The sequence below is a fragment of the Pristiophorus japonicus genome, chromosome 10, assembly GCF_044704955.1.
Source record: "Pristiophorus japonicus isolate sPriJap1 chromosome 10, sPriJap1.hap1, whole genome shotgun sequence".
Lineage (NCBI taxonomy): Eukaryota > Metazoa > Chordata > Chondrichthyes > Pristiophoridae > Pristiophorus > Pristiophorus japonicus.
In genome coordinates this window covers 166,161,876-166,177,645 of record NC_091986.1, presented here as the reverse complement: position 1 = coordinate 166,177,645, position 15,770 = coordinate 166,161,876, and the positions used below count along the sequence as shown (strand labels likewise).

The 15,770-nt window shown below is 42.8% G+C and overlaps 1 protein-coding gene across 3 annotated transcripts in view; it reads left to right on the top strand.

The window, feature by feature from the left end:
* The window catches only part of flt1 (fms related receptor tyrosine kinase 1), a 274,841-nt gene that overhangs the window by 242,474 nt on the left and 16,597 nt on the right, over nucleotides 1–15,770 (top strand). Inside the window, exons 28-30 of one of the 3 annotated variants that reach the window (XM_070892292.1) lie at nucleotides 2,208–2,292; nucleotides 6,885–6,979; nucleotides 13,116–13,299. In XM_070892292.1, coding sequence (XP_070748393.1) covers nucleotides 2,208–2,292; nucleotides 6,885–6,979; nucleotides 13,116–13,215 — 280 coding nt within the window. In that variant the 3' untranslated portion in view covers nucleotides 13,216–13,299. Of the gene's footprint in view, nucleotides 1–2,207; nucleotides 2,293–6,884; nucleotides 6,980–13,115; nucleotides 13,300–15,770 lie in introns of those variants that run through there. The other 2 variants (XM_070892291.1, XM_070892293.1) reach the window with 2 other exon arrangements.

Here is a 15,770-nt window from a genome sequence, read left to right as displayed (position 1 = left end):
AAGTAAGTGGACGCATCAGACAAGGAGAGCTCACTATGAAGCGTAACCTCTGCTGAGCTCTTGGGTTGTCAGCTGCATTACTGACTGGAGATAAGGTGCTGGGTTGAAAAGTATGAGGGAAAATTGTAAGAACGAGTTATGTCCAAACTTCCTGGTTGCCATACAGCAGCATTGGCAGGGTCATCATCGTCATCATAGGCAGTCCCTCAAAATCGAGGAAGACTTACTTCCACTCTGAAAGTGAGTTCTCAAGTGACTGAACAGTCCAATACGGGAATTACAATCTCTGTCACAGGTGGGACAGACAGTCTTTGAAGGAAAGGGTGGATGGGGAGTCTGGTTTGCCGCACGCTTCTTCCGCTGCCTGCACTTGTTTTCTGCGTTCTTTCGGCAACGAGATTCGAGGTGCTTAGCGCCCTCCCAGATTTTTCTTCCTCCACTTAGGGTGATCTTGGGCCAGGGATTCCCAGTGCCGATGATAATGTTGCACTTTATCAAGGAGGCTTTGAGGGTGTCCTTGAAATGTTTCCTCTGCCCACCTGGGAATTGTAAAAATTGTAAAAAAGGGTTATGTCCATTACTTCCTGGTTGCCATATAGCAGCATTGGCAGGGTCATGGATGCCAGCTAGCTGTCTATCCATTTTGGTTGAAAAAGTCTGCTTGAGTGTAGGAGATAGTTAGGGAGAGAAAAAAATTAAGCCCGTATAAGTGCAATCTTTGTTGAATCTGGAATTTCTATGTTTTATTGCTTGAACTTTGTCATATTTACTTTGCTAGATGGCAGTAGATCTTATCTATGTGCTAAAATGTTCCTCAAGTTAACTTTTAGCTTTCAGTTTTGGTAACCTCCAAGTCATCCAGTTTTTCTGATCTAGTACAACAAAACCTCTCCACATCCATCCCGTGATTTGCTAAATGATTTTTAAAACTCAGATTGTACCGCCTTTTAGTGTTCCTTCAGCCTCTCTTCATAACTCATCGATTTAACCTAGTTTAATTCTCATTGACCTTTAAACTCTTTCCAATGTTTTCATATCTTTCATAAGTAGAGCATCCCAAATGACTCAATACTGTAGATATGGGGGAGATTTTAACCTGAAAGCAGGATTGGTACACGGGAGGCCCAAAGTGGGCAGCACATCCGGAAGTTCTGAAGGAAGCGAGGCCTGGCCGGTTTTAACTGACGGGCCTCATTTTAATATTTGAAATCTGTCTCCCACCTGAAGCTGGCAGAATGACCCTGACGGAAAACAGATGTAGTGTGGGGAGGCAGAGGGAGAGGAAGGGACAAGGCAGGACATGGATTCCTACTGAAGAACAAAAAATATTACTTACCTTGGCTTCTTCTGGCCACTCTGCTGCCTCCTGTCAGGTTTTGTCTGGCGGGTTGGACAGCGGGTGACCCTCCCTCTGAATCATCGTAAAAGTCATATGTGGCGCCGATGACGTAATTGGGCCCTGATTTTTAAATTTGTATTAGGCCTTTGCCTGCCTACAGCAGGAGCTAACTTCAAAATAAATGTTGCCGGGTGGAAATGGTGCAGCCTCAGGACCAGTACGAGGACTATTTTAACCCCTCCCATTCACCGTTCCCACCGAGTGAGGCAGGGGGGGGGGCGGTGTGCAGTTAAAATCGACCCCATGGTCTTACCATTCTTTTGAGCATGTTATTACATAATTAGATATATGGATTTACTTGTAACATTATATTTGATTTGACAATTACTGCCAAACAATGCAGTAGAATTTTGATATTTATTGAATCCACATCTTTTTCCCCTGTTTCAGCTTATTTAATGATATAACCGGATTTGCAGTTTTTAGCACGCTCCTTACCTTACATTTCAGTATTAAATGCCATTTTGCATTTTGTCTGCTCAGTGTAGGCCTGATGGCAGTCAATCTCAGAATGTCCAGCATCCACTCAAGTTTGTGCCATATGATGCAATTTTAGACATTCTTCTTATGATACCTATATTGATGTCATTATTAAATATGCTGCACAGGACATTAAAGTCAAGATGTAATTCTTTGGATCGTTTAACAGAATCTAATGACAAGATTTTGCTTATATTTAAATCTATTATTTACCTTTTCATGTTTCCACTATTGTATACAAAGTTATGAACTAGAGGTTTTTTTTGTCTTTACTTAAAATCTGGCATGCAGTCTCATTTTAAGGTGTAACATATTACTGTCAATGCAGATATATTAACACTTGTATGAAGAAACAACCACAGAATTTAAAGACGTTTGAAGAGTTACCACTTGAGCTTACAGCTTTACCAGATGTAAGTTTTCTTATGATTCTAAAGACTGTCGTGCACTGTTTGATAGCTTTGGCACTATTTCAAAACTTAAGAGTTACAATATAGCTTTGCAAGCATCCTTTCCACATTACAATGGATAGATGTTATCTATCATGTTATGACAAACTTCACAAAATCATTTTTGGCTTCCCTCTGAATCTTTTGGGGTTGTAAAAATCTTCCGCTTTTCCCTTTGAATTTTTGAACACCTTAAGCTTTATAATAATGATGAAATAACAGAATAATGATGATTGTAAATATATCTGGAATTGAGAACCAGTTCTGTCTCTAAAATTGTTGCACTTTTATAGATTATTCTCATGCTTTGAAAGTTAGTTTTAATCAAACAGAAAAAGGTATAGTTTCAGCTTAAGTTAAGCTTAAACTTCAAAAGTTCTTCTGAAATAAATCATATTTTCATTTGTTCACTACTTGATTCAAATGTGAGTAACTGTATTGGTGTGGATTTGATTTCCATACTTAATGACAACAAGTGGGGAACTATTAAAACCAATGAATTCTTGACAAGAATGTGCAAGTCTTCCTCTCAAAATGGAGTCTGCAGTCAAAATTATCATAATAAAGTACAAAAAATTGAAAGATGTAAAGAGAAGGAACTGAACCAGACATAACAACATCCCAGTACGGCAGGTTAATGAGAGAAATGTTAATCAAAGGATCTGCATAGTGGAGCGAAGAGAGAGGAAGGGGGGGGGGGGGGAAACGGGGATGACTGCAGCATGTCATTAGGCAACTTTTAATTTAGCTGTTCAACCGCACCTCCTCCACCCCATTAATAAGCTGTTCCATCTGGATAGTATTGTTTGAAGATTAAAATAAGAGTAAAGAAAAAGTAAGAAGGCTGTGATCCAGATGCAAATTTTTTAAATTATTAATCATGGCTGTGTCAGTTAATATTAAATACAGTTTCCTTCATGAGGAATCTGCAATCCTCTGGTAAATGTCTAGTGAATCCTTTACAGTGTGTACGATCATTTGGGAACCATTGCAGAATTGTTACAAATAGACCCCCATCTTCATTACAGCAAGAAGCTGGTCTTTGGGTATTCTCCAGTGTAAGCATACAATCAGAAAATGGCTCTGAACATGCATCCAAATTGATCAAATTTGCAGACGATACCAAACTAAAAAGGGCAATGCAATCAAAAAAGCCCAGAAATTACAGAATAAATTAAACAAAATATGTGAGTGGGTATCACAATGGTGAAAAAATCTTAATATAGACAAACTTAAAGTACTACACATAGGAAAAAAAATGGGTCCCACATTTACTCCATGAATGGAGTTGAAGGAGTTAAGAATGACATTGAAAGAGACCTCAGTGACTTGGTAGAATCAGTGCTCAATATGTCCAACCAATGTGGAGCAACAATCAAAAAAAACAGAATGTAGAACTACATGACAAAAACAGTAAAGTACATGTGTTAGGAAATTCAAGTCTGCTGCAGATGCCTTCTTGGATTCAGTGATGTCAGTTGTTCCCTTCGGTGGCCTGAGCATCTTATTTTTTATGGGAGTTGACTCACACAACCTTAGGTCTATTTGTGTGATAACATAATCCAGCAATGTAATATAGCATCCCCTTGCTGTCTGGACTGGATACTCAACAACAAAAAGTTGTATTTATATAACACCTTAATGTAGTAAAACATCCCAAGGCGCTTCACAGGAGCATTATCAAACAAAATTTGACACCGAGCGACATAAAGAGATATTAGGGCAGCTTGGTCAGGGAGGTAGGTTTTAAGGAGTGTCATAAAGGAGGAAAGAGAGGTAGCAAGGCAGAGTGGTTTAAGGAGGGAATTCCAGAGCTTAGGACTTTGGCAGCTAAAGGCAAGGCCACCAATGGTGGAGCAATTAGATGCTCAAGAGGCCAGAATTAGATTTACACATTTATTTCTTCAATTTTCTCCAATGGTGCCAATAATTGAGGTGAGAGTTGAAACGAATTGTTAAATGGCTTTATTTCATCGCAAGATAAACTTGCAGAACAATAGTTACAATCAGTTTCACTTATTTCCATCAAAACAACTTACTGTGTTATCCCACTTCAATTGGTTGTCTTGTTTGACTTAAAGCTAATTTCCTAACTTCCTCCTCTTGTGTTACAGTCTTCTGGCAGACCTTTGCGGTCTGACTGCCTCTTTTGAATCTATCTTCATGTAAAGCTTAATAGCAATTTGAATTTACCTGAGTATTCTAAATGAGGCCTAACCAAGGCCCGAGTCAAAGACAGTATAGCATTTCTTGGTTTGTATTTAATCATCCACGCAATGCATCCTAACACTTTAGCAATAGCCTCGCAGAACTGTTTATGCACTTTCAGAGCCTTGAGCAGGCAATCCTGCATAATGTACATATTCTTGGCATTGGCCCTACCCAAATGCATAACACTACGGGGGTGAAATTGCCCGTTTTTATAGCCCCATTAGCGTCTCCGGGGGGGCGCAGGACACTTTTCACCTAGGGGAAGGGGGCATTACCACCTCCTGGGAAATTTCCCGTGAATTTGTGGAGGCGTTCCCATGGCAGCGTCGCGCCCCGGGCCGCTGCGTAACCGCCAATGATGTGCGCGACGACCTTTCACTGTCCCGCGCTGCCCCCTAACATCCCGTGGGGAATAATTGCCCCACGAGCCATGAGACTGGCACAAGTGGATATCAATGCCAGCTTCGTGGGTCGCGAAGCTGATGGACATCTGCTCTTGGGACGCTCCTTAAATGGGAGGACACCAGCATCTCAGGACATCATCTTTTTTTATCGGACGACTCTCGGGTTGGCTCAACGATGGCGGCTATAGCAAGATCCGGGCCGCCATCAGGAATGCCGTTTTGGATGCTGGGCTGCAGGCCCAATTGCACGTTGTCCTGGTGGCCTAGTGGAGGCCATTAGAGGCCTTGCATAATGCGCAGCAGCCCTCCCCTTTAATTGAAGGGGAGCATCTGCGTAGTGCTTCCTTCAGCGCCCTTTGAGGGGTGGTAAGGGAAATTCCGTGGCGGGGATGGGACTTCTGCACTGCGTGCTAAATGACCCAGCCCCAGAAGGTTGCCGCCCCCAGTCGGGGTGCAGGGCAATTTCACCCCCTACATTTATCTATATTTAATGGCATTTGTCAGATGCAGACCCATTCCGCCACTGCATTTAGACCTGCCTGTAATCTATTTTTCTCATCTAAAGTCCTAACACTTGCACACATTTTTGAATCATCTGCAAATATCCACATCATATATAAAGATGGTAAAGAGAAACAGCCCTAATACTAATCCCTGCGAGATTCAACTAATGACTAATCCTCACATAGAACCTTTACCATTAATAACAACCAATTCCTTATCCAAACCAAAATCTGCCCAATAATCTCACGGGAGTCTATGTTAAGTAGCCTGTTGTGTGGCACCTTGGTAAAGGCTTTTTGAAAATCAAGGTATACAATGTTAACTAGGCCACCTACATCCACCAACTTAGTAACTTCGATAGGATTGAAATATTGCCACCACCATGAAATAATGGCTTCTAATGGTCCTGGGTAAGTGTCTATGTCTGCTTTTAATATACATTCAGCAGCTTGTGGTCTCCCTCTTTAAAACTATGGAAATCCACTTTGTTTTTAAAACCCAACACTTAAAAGTAACTTTTTCCTAAATCTTTTCTGTGGAAAAATGATCAAAAGATCCTGAAATTTCACAAGAAATGTAGTGTTCTGCTCAGACCACATTTGAGTACTGTGTCCAGTCTTGGTTGCCAAGAAACAAGGGAGACATTCAATCACTGAAGGCTGTACAGAGAAGAGCCATGGGACTGATCCCTCGTGTCAAGGCCTGAGCTATGAGAAAAGACTGGAGAGGTTTGGCCTTTTCAGTTTAGAAAGGAGGCACCTGAGAGGTAATCTGAAGAGATATAAGATAGCAAATGGGATAAAAGTTAAGCTGAAATACTACTATAAATTAAACTGGGAGCAGAACAAGGGCCATAGGTTCAAACTATAAAAATGGTATCTTTAGGACTGATATCAGAAAGTTAATCTTCACACAAAGTGATTGACATTTGAAATGGACTTCCAGGCAGAGTGATGGATGAAAAAACTCTCGAATCATTTCGAAAACAATTAGATGAGCACTGGGGAGAGTGTAGGGTCATTCAAGATGGGTTGAATGGTCTTCCTCAGCTGTATCTTGTGATGTTCATAAACCAAGTAGACTGCTTTAAATAAATAAGTAGTTCATTGCATGTGCTGTATACAACCCCAAAGTACACACCCATAGCCTGCATGTCTTATTGTATACATATGAATATTGCTTTACTTATACTTTGCCTTAATAACCTGTAATCTTTTCCAGTGTTGATGTAATATAGGGGCATTGGTCAGAGGGATGAGAACATCCATTGACTACCACCTACAACTCCAGTTGATCCAAATCAATCATTTAAAACTGAGGCTGTGGTCAATAATGATTTAATCATATTTCAAACCCGTTAGAAGATTTTTCTAGGTAATACAGCTGATAATAAAGTTTAATAGGAATCCGGAATGAACTTACTGTTGTTTTTCTCAGGATTATCAGACTGATAGTGGGATGGTTTTAGCCTCAGAAGAATTGAAGCGTCCAACATGGATGGATAGCAAACCAAGGCATTCACAGTCTTTTGGGTAAACCAACACAACATAAAATATACAATATGTTTGTTAAATGCAGTAATTATAACAAGAAACTGGAACCAAGAAAAAAAAAAAGAGGCATGGCTCATAAAATGAAATGGACCCGAGCAGTGAATACATGCAGTTTGGCACTCTTGTGTTTGTCTGCCCCGCATTTCCAGGAAAGTGATTAAGTAGGAAGTCCTTTTTGTGGCAAAATGCTTTTTAAAAGTATGACTAAATTTGTGCTGCATAAACATCATTTCAAATTGTGATGGTCAAGCAAACTTGCTGTCGCAACTTAATTCCTGAATAAACCTTTGCTATTTACAAGTATTCCATCAATTATCTGGTGTCTTAGTCATTCATTCTAACTTAATTAGGTTCCAAAATTAGAATAAAAATACTGACAGGTTTTTCACTTGAAATCTTTCCCACACTTTCCTGTTTCCTAAAGCAGTTTTTTCTTATTTATTTGCAAAACAGGAATAGATCCAGCTAGTTGAGTTTTTTTAACAGCTGTAACTACTATAAAGTGCCATAAAGTATTGAGGGGGGTGACTCATCAGGGGAGAGCAGCAGCAGCCAAGTTCATGGCACTGTGGGTGGCTCTGCTGCAAAGGAGGGCAGGAAAAAGAGTGGGAGAGCAATAGTGATAGGGAATTTGATTGTAAGAGGAATAGATAAGCGTTTCTGCGGCCACAACTGAGACTCCAGGATGGTATGTTGCCTCCCTGTGCAAGGGTCAAGGATGTCTCGGAGCAGGTGCAGGACATCCTGAAAAGGGAGGGTGAACAGCCAATTGTCGTGGTGCATATAGGTACCAACGATATAGGTAAAAAACGGGATGAGGTCCTACGAGATGAATTTAGGGAGCTAGGAGTTAAATTAAAAAGTAGGACCTCAAAAGTAGTAATCTCAGGATTGTTACCAGTACTACGTGCTAGTCAGAGTAGGAATCACAGGATAGCTCAGATGAATACGTGGCTTGAGCAGTGGTGCAGCAGGGAAGGATTCTATTTCCTGGGGCATTGGAACCGGTTCTGGGGGAGGTGGGACCAGAACAAACCGGACGGTCTGCATCTGGGCAGGACCGGAACCAATGTCCATGGGGAGTGTTTGCTAGTGCTGTTTGGGAGGAGTTAAACTAATATGGCAGGGGGATGGGAACCTATGCAGGGAGACAGAGGGGAATAAAATGGAGACAGAAGCAAAAGATAGAAAGGAGAATCGTAAAAGTGGAGGGCAGAGAAACCCAAGGCAAAAAACAAAAAAGGCCACTTTACAGCAGAATTCTAAAGGGTCAAAGTGTGTTAAAAAGACAAGCCTGAAGGCTCTGCCTCAATGCAAGGAGTATTCGGAATAAGGTGGACGAATTAACTGCACAGATAGCAGTTAATGGGTATGATGTGATTGGCATCAGAGACATGGTTCCAGGGTGACCAAGGCTGGGAATTCAACATCCAGGGGTATTCAGCATTTAGGAAGGATAGACAGAAAAGAAAAGGAGGTGGAGTGGCGTTGCTGGTTAAAGAGGAAATTAATGCAATTGTAAGGAAGGACATTAGCTTGGATGATTTGGAATTGGTATGGGTGGAGCTACGGAATACTAAAGGGCAGAAAACGTGAGTGGGAGTTGTGTACAGGCCACCAAATAGTAGTAGTGAGGTTGGGGACAGCATCAAGCAAGAAATAAGGGATGTGTGCAATAAAGGTACAGCAGTAATCATGGGCGACTTTAATCTACATATTGATTGGGCTAACCTAACTGGTAGCAATGCGGTAGAGGAGGATTTCCTGGAGTGTATTAGGGATGGTTTTCTAGACCAATATGTCGAGGAACCAACCAGAGAGCTGGCTATCCTAGACTGGGTGATGTGTAATGAAAAGGGAGTAATTAGCAATCTTGTTGTGCGAGGCCCCTTGGGGAAGAGTGACCATAATATGGTAGAATTCTTTATTAAGATGGAGAGTGACAAAGTTAATTCAGAAACTAGGTTCCTGAACTTAAGGAAAGGTAACTTTGATGGTATGAGGCGTGAATTGGCTAGATTAGACTGGCAAATGATACTTAAAGGGTTGACGGTGGATAGGCAATGGCAAACCTTTACAGATCATATGGACGAACTTCAACAATTGTACATCCCTGTCTGGAGTAAAAATAAAACGGGGAAGGTGGCTCAACCGTGGCTAACAAGGGAAATTAAGGATAGTGGTTAATCCAAGGAAGAGGCATACAAATTAGCCAGAAAAAGTAGTAAGTCGGAGGACTGGGAGAAATTTAGAATACAGCAGAGGAGGATAAAGGGTTTAATTAAGAGGGGGAAAATACGAGATGAAGCTTGCCGGGAACATAAAAAATGACTGCAAAAGCTTCTATAGATATGTGAAGAGAAAAAGATACGTGAAGACAAATGTAGGTCCCTTGAAGTTGGATTCGGGTGAATTTATAATGGGGAACAAAGAAATGGAAGACCAATTGAACAAGTACTTTGGTTCTGTCTTCACAAAGGAAGGCACAAATAACCTTCCCTATGTACTAGGGGTCTGAAGGTCTGAAGGCGGGAAATTGCGTTAGGGAAATTGACGGGATTGAAGGCCGATAAATCCGCAGGGCCTGATAGTCTACATCCCATTAAGGAAGTGGCCCTAGAAATAGTGAATGCATTGGTGATAATTTTCCAGCAGTCTATCGACTCTGGATCAGTTCCTATGGACTGGAGGGTTGCTAATGTAACACCACTTTTTAAAAAAGGAGGGAGAGAAAACGGGTAATTATAGACCAGTTAGCCTGACATCAGTAATGGGGAAAATGTTGGAATCAATCATTAAGGATGAAATAGCAGCCCATTTGGAAAGCAATGATAGGATTGGTCCAAGTCAGCATGGATTTATGAAGGGGAAATCATGCTTGACAAATCTTCTGGAATTTTTTGAGGATGTAACTAGTAGAGTGGACAGGGGAGAACCAGTGGATGTGGTGTATTTGGACTTTCAAAAGGCTTTTGACAAGGTCCCACACAAGAGATTGGTGTGCAAAATCAAAGCACATGGTATTAGGGGTAATGTACTGATGTGGATAGAGAACTGGTTGGCAGACAGGAAGCAGAGAGTCGGGATTAAGGGGTCCTTTTCAGAATGGCAGGCAGTGACTAGTGGAGTGCCGCAGGGCTCATTGCTGGGACCCCAGCTCTTTACAATATATATTAATGATTTGGATGATGGAATTGAGTGTAATATCTCCAAGTTTGCAGATGACACTAAACTGGGTGGCGGTGTGAGCTGTGAGGAGGACGCTAAGAGGCTGCAGGATGATTTGGACAGGTTAGGCGAGTGGGCAAATACATGGCAGATGCAATATAATGTGGATAAGTGTGAGGTTATCCACTTTGGGGGCAAAAACACGAAGGCAGAATATTATCTGAATGGCGGAAGATTAGGAAAAGGGGAGGTGCAGCGAGACCTGGGTGTCATGATTCATCAGTCATTGAAGGTTGGCATGCAGGTACAGCAGGCGGTGAAGAAGGCAAATGGCATGTTGACCTTCACAGCAAGGGGATTTGAGTATAGGAGCAAGGAAGTCTTACTGCAGTTGTACAGGGCCTTGGTGAGGCCTCACCTGGAATATTGTGTTCAGTTTTGGTCTAATCTGAGGAAGGACGCTTTTGCTATTGAGGGAGTGCAGCGGAGGTTCCCCAGACTGAATCCTGGGATGGCAGGACTGACATATGAGGAGAGACTGGATCAACTGGGCCTGTATTCACTGGAGTTTAGAGGGATGAGAGGGGATCTCATAGAAGCATATAAAGTTCTGACGGGATTGGACAGGTTAGATGCAGGAAGAATGTTCCCGATGTTGGAGAAGTCCAGAACCAGGGGACATAGTCTTAGGATAAGAGGTAAGCTATTTAGGACTGAGATGAGGAGGAACTTCTTCACTCAGAGAGTTGTTAACCTATGGAATTCCCTACCGCAGAGAGTTGTTGATGCCAGTTCATTGGATATATTCAAGAGGGAGATGGCCCTTGTGGCTAAAGGGATCAAGGGGTATGGAGAGAAAGCAGGAGCGAGGTACTGAAGAAATGATCAGCCATGATCTTATTGAATGGTGGTGTAGGCTCGAAGGGCCGGATGACCTACTCCTGCACCTATTTTCTATGTTTCTATTTTTCTAAATGGACTTTTAATAACAAAATAATATGTGCAGAGACAGAAATGAAAAGAGTAAAGCAGTCAAATATGGTGAGGAGAGATCATTGTAATGTAATGATATTTTCAAAAAAAGAGAGAAAGAGAGCTTGGAGAAAATGCTATAAAATGATTCAGAAGTGATTATAACAGCAAAAAAAGGTACTACAATGAGTATAGTCAAAAGGCCTAATATTCTTTTTTGCAGTTGTTGAAGGCATACATTTTGGTACATAATCCTGCACACTGGTTCCTGGTGTAATAAAAAAATTGGCTTTGTACATATTGTACACCATTAGTAAAGCAACTTAAACATTTTTACTTTCATGTTTTGGCTAGAGTTGTGCCATTAGTAGGAACTACACATGAAATAGAGGATATCCTAGCAGGTTGTCCTGCCAATTAATTTTTTCTAAACTAATTTACGCAAAGAAACAAAGCACGGCACGTAACAAGAGAAATAAAGAAATTGAAGGCAAACTGTAATCATAAGGTATTATGTTTATGTAAGACAATCCATATTAAGAAAGAAAGGACTTGCATTTAAATAGTGCTCATGACGTCCCAAAGTGGGTTATAACCAGTTGATAACTTTTGAAGTGCAATAACTTTTGTTTTGCAGACAAATGTGGTCGCCAATTTGTGGACAGCAAGGTTCTATAAATAATGGCCAGATAGTCTGTTTTGGTGTTCTTGGTTGAGGGAGGAATGTTGTCCAGGACACCGGAAGAACTCCCTGCACTTCTTTGAATTGTGTCATGGGTTCTTTTACATCCACTTGAGTGGGCAGGCAGGGCTTTGGTTTAACATCTGATCTGATGGAGAGTACCTCCAACAATACTGTCCTTCTTCAGCACTCTGCTGATGCGTCAGTCTAGATTATGTATTGAGCTCCATAGTGCAGTTTGAAGTCATAACCTTCTAGCGAGAGTGATACCGAGCCAAGCTAATATAAATTTATAGAGTTAAACAAGAGATGGCAGTCGTTCGTTTATGATTCCCAATAGGGTCATACCAAGTAGGGTCATACCAAGTAGAATGACACACAATCACAGAAGTCCCATGTTTCTATTCTCTAATTAGGGCTACCACAGAGAATTCAGAGGGGTACTCACGTCCTGATCAGAGACCTGTAGCCAACCAAACTGCATAACAATTTTTAAGGACTGGAAAATGTAATTTGACCCAACACGTCCTTTTAACCTCATCTAATTATGTTCTGATCGTATCCTGCAATCTGTTCTCTGTTCAAAAGTACCTCATGACCTCAGTTACAAAATTCACTTTAATGGCCTTTCCAGATAGTTTATACGTAAGTCTGTTACCTTCATGTACAAGAAAAATTCCGCGAACTTCCCTTCTTACTCCTAACTTCCTGATTCTTAGCAAGAAGGGCACTTTTCTCTGCAACAGAGCTTTTTTTCAAAGACATTTTGGCCCAGAGCACTGCCTCACACCACAAAATTAGAAATACAGTAATGCACTGCAAAAAAGAGGCAATTTAATTAGATGACTCTCATAGAAGTATCAAAGTGACCGTGACAGAATATAAAGGAGTTTGTTAGGTGCAACCATTATCTTAATAATAAACTTCACCTCCTCAAGAAATATACACCAATATGGTCAAACCAATGAGAGCAGCAACATATGTGGGAGAATCACTAGATACCTGGCATCCCCACCTCCACCATTAACGAGTGATGATACACTACATTTGGTTGAGTATTAACCCTCTCTATTTTAAAACAATTGAAACAGTCAGGGGAGGGCCACATGACACCCGGATCACGGCTTGCATGTCGTCGTGGAGCAGGCAGAGGATGGCAACAAACTTTTGGGGGCAGCCGAAACGGAGGAGGATGCTCCATAGTCCCTCGAGGTTAACAGTGTTAAAGGCATTTGTAAGGTCAAAGAAGGTCATGAACAAGGGTTGGTGCTGTTACCTGCATTTCTCTTGCAGTTGTCGCGCCGTAAAAGTCGTGTCCGTTGTACCCCGTAGTGGACGGAAACTGCATGTGACTCCAGGAGGAGCTCCTCAGCCACAGCGAGAAAACGGTTGAGGAGGATTCTAGCGATGACCTTTACAGTGACTGATAATAGTGTAATGTATTCAACTATTATTGTAACCTATGTATAAGCTGACCTAAATTGTACACCTTGAGAACATTGACCACAAGGGGTGCACTTGTGGGAGACACTCCTAACCTGGACTTTCAGGTATAAAAGGGGAAGCTCCACCCACCTTCATCACTTGAGGTCTTGGTAATAAAGGTAACTGGTCACAGAGTGACCTTCTCTCAAGTATGGGCCTTGTGTGCATTTATACTGTATAGTAAGGACATATCATTGGCGACGAGAAACTGGGATTTAAACCACGCGACCATGGCCACTAGCAGCACAGAAGAGAGGTACTGTGTTGGTGATGATTGGGACAACTTTATTAAGAGACTACAGCAAAGTTTTGTCACTAAGGAATGGTTGGGACAGGATTCGGCCGACAAACGCAGGGCTCATCTGCTGATTGTTTGTAGATCCAGAACGTACTCCCTGATGAAGGACCTTCTAGCGCTAGAGAAGCCGGCAGACAAGACATCCAAAGACCTCAGTAAATTGATCTGGGAACACATTAAACCGGCAAGCAGCATGCACATGGCGAGACACCGGATTTACACGCATCGGCAGCGAGAAGGGCAAAGCGTTCCAGACTTCATGGCAGATCTCCAGTGACTGGCGAGCCTATGTAAGTTCCCAGATGCATGCAGAGCGGAGATGCTGCAAGACTTTTTTATTGAGGGCATCGGGCACGCTGGGGTTTTCAGGAAACTGATTGAGACCAAAGACTTGACCTTGGAAGCTGCAGCTCTGATAGCCCAGACATTTATATCAGGGGAGGAAGGGACCAGAATGATGTATTACAAAAATCTTGGCTCAAATGCAGCAAACGACCAGGGAGTCAACATTGTTAACGCAGCACACAGTTCTCTAGGCAGACAAGGGCAATCGGACATGCCCCAGCATGTAGTCGAACCCAAAGGGGGAATTCAACAGAGACAATGGCTAGCTGAACGGCGATTCACGCCATCGCAATGGACAATGCGGCCAGTAATGGGGCCATCAACACCTGTTAATGCTGCGCTTAAGTTACAGTTACAGAGTTAGTCAGAGACGATCGACTGGTAATGGACCTTTTGTTTCCAACAATGGGGCCTCCAGCTCATGCTGGAGGTGTGGAGGCAAACACCCAGCCAGAGCTTGCAGGTATCAGCAAGATAGCTGCAGAATCTGCAAAGTCAGCGGTCACTTGGCGCGTATGTGTAGGATGTCTGCAGCCAGGTTGATGTACGAGGAGGACGGGCCCGATGTAAGCCCTACGAGGCCAAATGAATACTGGGGGAAATCGCTGGAAGCTGAAGTTCAGCGAGTTCATGTGGAGCACATATACAGTTCATATACCAGGACGCCACCGATAATGATGAAAGTGCTCCTCAATGGCATCCCAGTATTAATGGAGCTAGACATTGGGGACAGCCAGTCCCTGATGAGTATCAAACATGTTCGAAAGGTTGTGGGTGTCCAAGGCCAGGAGGCCAAAATTATTGCCGATTGACGCACAGCTACGAACATATACAAAGGAGATCATTCCGCTACTAGACAGCGCCATGGTAGTCATGACCCACAAAGATTTGGAGAACAGGTTGCTACTCTGGATTGTCCCGGGGGATGGTCCCGCACTACTGGGGAGGAGTTGGCTTGCTGTCATGAACTGGAAATGGGGCGATGTCAATGCAATTTCTTCTGTGGAGCGAGTATCATGCTCACAGGTCCTGGACAAATTTGACTCATTATTTCAACCCGGCATTGGCACTTTCATGGGGACCAAGGTAGTGATTCACATCAACCCGGACGCCAGGCCAGTACACCACCAGGCCAGAGCGGTGCTGTACGTGATGCAGGAAAAGATAGAAGACGACTTGGACCGCCTGCTGAGGGAAGGCATCATCTCGCCAGTCAAATTCAGTGACTGGGCGAGCCCGATCGTGCCGGTGCTCAAGGCAGAAGGGTCGGTCAGGATATGTGGCGATTACAAGACCACCATCAATCGGGTGTCACTCCAAGACCAGTACCCGCTACCGAGAGCGGAGGACCTCTTTACGATGCTATCCGGTGGCAAACCTTTTTCAAAATTGGATCTGACCTCAGCTTACATGACCCAGGAGCTGGCGAGTGAGTCAAAGAAGCTGACCACAATCACGACACACAAGGAATTGTTTGAGTATAACAGATGTCCATTCGGGATTCGTTCGGCCGCCGTGATCTTTAAGTGAAATATGGAAAGCTTCCTCAAGTCGATTCCAAGGACGGTGGTTTTTCAAGACGACATCCTCATCACGGGTCACGATACTGAAGAACACCTAAACAATCCGGAGGAGGTGCTAAGCAGACTGGACCGGGTAGGTCTGCGACTGAAAAAGGCGAAGTGCGTCTTCTTAGCTCCAGAGGTAGAATTCCTGGGGAGGAGGGTAGCAGCAGACGGGATCAGACCTAGTGCGTCCAAAACGGAAGCGATCCAGAAAGCACCCAGACCCCGTAACACAACGGAGCTGCGTTCGTTCCT